Source organism: Hydra vulgaris, chromosome 04, assembly GCF_038396675.1.
Source record: "Hydra vulgaris chromosome 04, alternate assembly HydraT2T_AEP".
NCBI lineage: Eukaryota > Metazoa > Cnidaria > Hydrozoa > Anthoathecata > Hydridae > Hydra > Hydra vulgaris.
This window is the reverse complement of record NC_088923.1, coordinates 47,375,001-47,380,920: the sequence shown is the minus strand read 5'-3', so window position 1 is coordinate 47,380,920 and position 5,920 is coordinate 47,375,001. Positions and strand designations below refer to the sequence as shown.

At 27.7% G+C, this 5,920-nt stretch overlaps 1 protein-coding gene across 1 annotated transcript in view; it reads left to right on the top strand.

Annotated features, from left to right (window-relative positions):
• The window catches only part of LOC101236117 (unconventional myosin-IXb), an 80,783-nt gene continuing 74,863 nt past the window's right edge, over positions 1–5,920 (top strand). The window contains exon 1 of the mRNA XM_065796497.1: positions 1–253. Within this exon, the coding sequence (XP_065652569.1) occupies positions 161–253 (93 nt within the window). The 5' untranslated portion in view covers positions 1–160. The remainder of the gene's footprint in view (positions 254–5,920) is intronic.

The window sequence follows — 5,920 nt, the reverse complement described above, 5'->3', positions numbered from 1 at the left end:
ACAGTGCCTTTGACGATCTTTGTTTATTTACATCAAATCATTTTTATTTTTATAAGAAATTTTTTTAAGTATAATTACCAATTAATCTAGAGATAAATTTATTTTTAAAAATCAAAGTAATTTAAATTTTTGAAATTTTGTTAAATAAAATTAGAAAAGCATGGATGTTGATGATTTATGTGAAACTGACATAGTTAACGAAGAACAAGTTAAAGACATTTTAAAGGAAAGATATTTTAACAACCAAATTTATGTAAGTGTTTATATTAACTAACAATCCATAATCCAGTATTAAAATATTTTTTAAACTTCTTGTTTAAATTATCGTAAATTCAGATATCTCTGTTTAAAAGCAATAGGCTTTAATCATCAATTCAGGTTTTTCAATATTTATGAACAAATATTTTCAATTATTTATGAAAGTTTCCATCTGCTACAAATCTGAACCAATATTTGGGCAAAAAAACTAAAAATAATTTACTTTTATTTGCAGCTATTTATAATTGAAGTAAAAAAAAATAAAATAGTTGAGCCACTTTTTCATTTATGGTCAAATCTCAATAGCACTTTACTACACTACCAGCTATGCTATACCATTTTCATGCTTTTATGCTCATTAAAAATTACATGCAAAGGTTTATAGATCAATCTCCAGAACCTCACAATACCTTTATACTATCACAAAGATGATGTTTTGAAATTATTAATTACTTTTTCTAATTGTTATCATTGGTTGCTTTTTTAAACCGAGTGTTCTTTTAATTACCCACTGACTTCCATATTTAATTTTTCTCAAATGTAAAAATATAATGAAATAAAATATCATTTATCTGTTAGGCTTTGGTATTTGTTTTCATTCAGTTCAAAAACTTGAGTTGTTGAATAAAACCAATTGTTTTCTATCCTTTCGTGCCGGAATTTATTTTAACAATTTAAAAAACGCAATACTTCGTCACATTAACACTTAAATATATTAGTTTCCTTACAAAATAAGTTCTACAAAGTATGGTAGTGTCACAGTTATTGGCACCTATTTTTGATACTAATTTCTGTACAAAAATCGTACCAGTGAATGAAACTTTTTCAAATTTGGCACAATATTAGATAAATATCTTGTAAATGACCTGACGCATTTAATTTTTCATTTGCGCAAAAAAACTAGTATATATTCACATTATAAGTAAGTTGATTCGTTGTCCCAAGTTATTGGCACTTTGACTCAATAATTGGCACGCGCGACTCAATTATTAGCATCAATTTGAATCCAGATCTAGAGAACCTAAACATCGATTTTTTTTTTGTTTTAAATTTTTGTTTTTTTTGTACAAGAACTAATAAGTATATCGTATATTAAATACATATATATAATAAAAGTGTTTTATCAATTTACATATATATAATAAAAGTGTTTTATCAATTTTATCAAACCACAAAATTAAAGAGAATTTAAAGAAGTAAAGTTATTTATTTAAGTGCATTCTTGGCACGCAAAAAGAAATTTCTTTCTTTTAATAAGTTTTTTTATGTTTGTCACCCTTTTGTGCTCCTCAGATATACAGTTTAGGTGCACAGCACAATCACATGTATCACAGTTCACACGCAACTTTGATCTTATTTCTTCATCATAATTTGCCTTGCCAAAAATTACAAATCCAATTTTCATCTTCTATTGATCTATTGACTTTATTTGTTAGTGTTTGGCTATACTCTTGTGTAGATAGAGCATACACTTGACGTTTCTTTCTTTTATTTATAGGTTTATTGGAAATGGAACTTTTAGTATTTTTTTCCTCTACCAACTTTTAAATAACTCTTTTAAATAATAAAGGAAAGTTTCCCCTGATGACACTGGACCGACCTAAAGAGTGATGCTCTGATGTTTTAGACTTCAAGTTAGAGTACCTTTTTAGATATCTGTATGCCCAAGTTCTAGAAAGAATTCCATTTTTAAATACAGCAGGGTGTGAGCTTTTATGTAATATTTCTAAAATTATTAGTTGTAAGTCATTTTTAGAGGAAATCCTCTTCTTGACATTTCAATAAGCTACTTTTCACATGCATCTTCTATAAATAGTGGCAAAGTATGTGCTGGTCCAGGCCTACACACTAGACTGCTTAAACCAGATAGTTTTGTTTGTAGAGTACTGCGAGGAACATTATATTTTTTTGCAGCTGATTTTTTTTTTTTTTTTTTTTTTTTTTTTATAATTCACCTCCCCAAGGCCGAGAAGGCCACTACAGATGAAGAGGCTACTTGTGGTTATAACCCTCTCTCAACTCTTTAACTCCGAAACACGAACCTTTACGAACAAGGCCGCTGCGCGGAGAAACAAGTTAAGCGCGGTACTACCAGGGACGTGGCGGGAAATTTGATAGACAAATAGAAAAAAAAATTTGATAGACATCTCCAATTTTTTAAGTCAATTGCTCGCTCCATGCTTCTACTGCCATACTGCTTTATCTTAACTTGTCTGTTGTTAATAGAATTCTTTGATTTTTGTATTATTTAGTAATAACTTAAATATAATTAATATTGAAAACAAATCTAGAAAAAAACTTATTTTAAAAGTTATAAACATATCCAATTAAAAATATTGCCATGCCAATGTTTGAGTTGTTGTCACAATTATTGGCACCCAAATTTAAAAAAAAAATAACTCAGGAAATTTTTATTGTAAAATAAAAATTACTGTGTTAACTTTTAAATAACATTTCATATTACCTTTGGTGCCATTTTGGACTTCTGATTATAATTATTAAATTATGGAATCATAATAATGTTCTCGTCTTCTTCAGAAACGAAAACCGTATCGAGGTTAGCGTTTTTGGCAAATTATTGTGTTTTTTTCTTACTTAAATAAAAATTTTTATAAAAAAGTTGACAACCAGCAAAAATTTTTTGCTCAAACAGTAGACGATAGGTTACTCTGTTTATACGGTTATAATTTTTTACTTTTCAACTAGAAATAGCTATATAATTTTTTGAAAAAACTGAAAAGTGCCAATAATTGAGTCATGCCAATAACTGTGACACTACCATATATATTATTATAAAACATAAAAAGTTGAAATCCAAAAATTATAATAAGAAAGTAAAAAAAAATAAACTGATGATGTCTGCATTATTTCATATTTATAGATAAACTTTGCTAATTTTAAATATTTGATAATAGCTAAATCTTTTAAATAGCTAGCTATATTGTATTATAAATAAATAAAGACCTTTAAAAAGATGCAAATTTTATTCATTTGATGGGTTATATTCCTAATTTAGATATTTAGAAAACAAATACAAACATTTTTCTTTAATGAGATCAATTTCTTTTCTTTTTTTCACCTAATTTTTGTTAAAAAAAATACCTCAAAAGAAAACTAACTATTTTGATAAGCTGCTTTCTTTATTTAGAAAAATATAAAATATTAAATTCACACTTTTTTCAAAGTAAAAAATTTTGAGATAAACCACTACCATCATTCATTTCATCCAGGATTCAAAAAGCTTCATTTGTATCATTTATAGTTCTATTACTCAAATAGAAGGTGCATATTTATGCACCTTCAGTACAAAATGATCAAATGTAGGTTTCTCCATTTGTTATAATTTGAAGTTTAAAAAAATGTTTTAATTTATTGTTATTATTTAATACACTAGTGGCTAAGCGCTTGCTTTGTAAGCAAGAAGTACCAATCTTTTGTGCTGGAAAAACTGATGATATTTCACAAAACGCCTTGTACTTAAATAATAAAAATTGGCTTTGTATTTGGCACTGAAATAAAATGAGAAAACAAACAAAACAAAATCAAAACAATATGATACGTGAAGAGAAAAAAGCATTATACACATAGTTTCTTTATACAAATCCTAAATATCAAAACTTCAAGGAAACATAAATAAAAACTTGTTTTAAATTGAGGAAAGGCTATAATTGCCATTTTCACATGGACTCTTATAGAAAAAATACTGTTTTTTCTATTAAAGTTAACCTCAAGGTTTTTAAATGCTGAAAACTAAAAAAATATATCTAAATATTAAAAAGATTCCACATTCCATTAGTTTCCTCGTTCCTTTTTAAATATATATGGAATGTTTCATACAAATTAGATGCATTTGTTACTAACAAATTCTTACCTCCGAAAGCTTCATTTGAAAAAACGAAGCTTTAAAAATAAGAATTTAACTTGGTTTAAAGGTGAGAAATAAACTTTGTTTCTTGCGTTTTTCAATCAATAGTGGTCTCAAGACATAAAAAAATATATAAGTGAAGCCATATGAAACTTAATAGATTTTAAATGTGGTTGGAAAAAGATTGAGTCAAATTAATTGATGCAAGAAAATCTCAAGCTTATAGCTTAATTATAAAAAAAAAGATATAAGAGAGTAAAGTTTTTGAAAATTACATGTATTTTGTCAGATGTCAAATGTTTCTTATTGCGCTCTGTAATTAGCAATGACCTCATATGTCAAGGTTCATGCTTTAGAGTTTTCATTTTTAAAGTTGAATAAAATAATTAATTTATCTATTTGTCATTTTGTTACAATTTTTATCCCTGTAACCTTTTTATCATACTTTTATCCTTTTGATAAAAATGCTTTATTGACCATAAGATGCTGGTCGGATTTAGAGATTTAAAGTAATTCTCCTAAAGTTTTTAAAGGAAGATAATGATTAACAGACCACTTAAAAGATTGCAAAGTATATGAATCAGGAAAACAAGATGAAGGTAGCGAATTCCAAAGAACTGATGTTTAAGGAAAAAAAACTAGACAAATAAGAATTTGTTGGAGCACTCAGGAACAATCACAGTAAAAGAAACTTAATTGATTTATGAGAAACACGAGAATAAATTTTATAATGATGGCACAAGAAACACTAGCTCTTTAGAGCAGTGCCCATTATATGCTAGTGTCTCTTGTGCTATCATCTATTTAGAGCCCATTATAGTATTTACAGAAAAGAAAAAGAGAAGCAAGATTACGACGGTGTGATAATGGTTTGCTACAAGAGCAGGTCCAACTATGTTTACAATGGGTTTTTGCACCTTATCTAAAAGTGAAAAGACATCATTGGAAGATCCGCCCCAGATATGGTAACAGTATATCATACAAGGACAGGTTTGAGATAAAACCTGTAAATAGATTTTATCTAATAAATAGAGATAAATAGAATCCTGATTAAGAAAGTTGTAATCATGATAAAGAGATGCAACCTTAGCAGATGCTAATTTTGCAATCTATTTGATATATGGTTTCCAAAAATTTGAAGGGAGAATGACTCATTGAGCACATTAACGTTCATAAATATAGGAAGATCTAGATTATTATAATAACAATTAGCTAAAATAAATTGAGTTTTATCTGAGTTTAGGTTCACCAGCTATTGAGAGGCCCATGATATAGCAGATGTGAGATCTTTTCAAGTTCAAATGCCCCCTCTAAGTAATCAGAAAATATTGGCTTCTTATTAAGACAAAAATAAATAGTAGTATAAATAGTGAACAAAACTACCTTAGATGTGAGAATTTCCAAGAGACAGTTAATTTAAATTAAAAATGTGTAATTAAAGTATAGGGTTAAGGATAAGACCTTGAGGAATCCCTAAAGTTACAGGAAAAGAAGAAGAGTGCTGTCCATCAAGTACAACATTTATGCTACAATTGCTCAGGAAGGATACATAATCTTAAGCATGTTACCTGATACACCATAAGATGAAAGTTTATGGAGAAGACCGGCATGACAAACTTTATCAAAAGCTTTAAAAATGTTGAGAGCAATAATCTTAGACATCTCATCAATAATTCTCCACATCTATCTAATGCACAATAAAATCTATCAGTTATTACCATTAATAAATCAACAGTAGAACAAGAAGACTCAAATCCATATTGATGGTCAGAAATTAGGCTTTTAGATATAAGATAA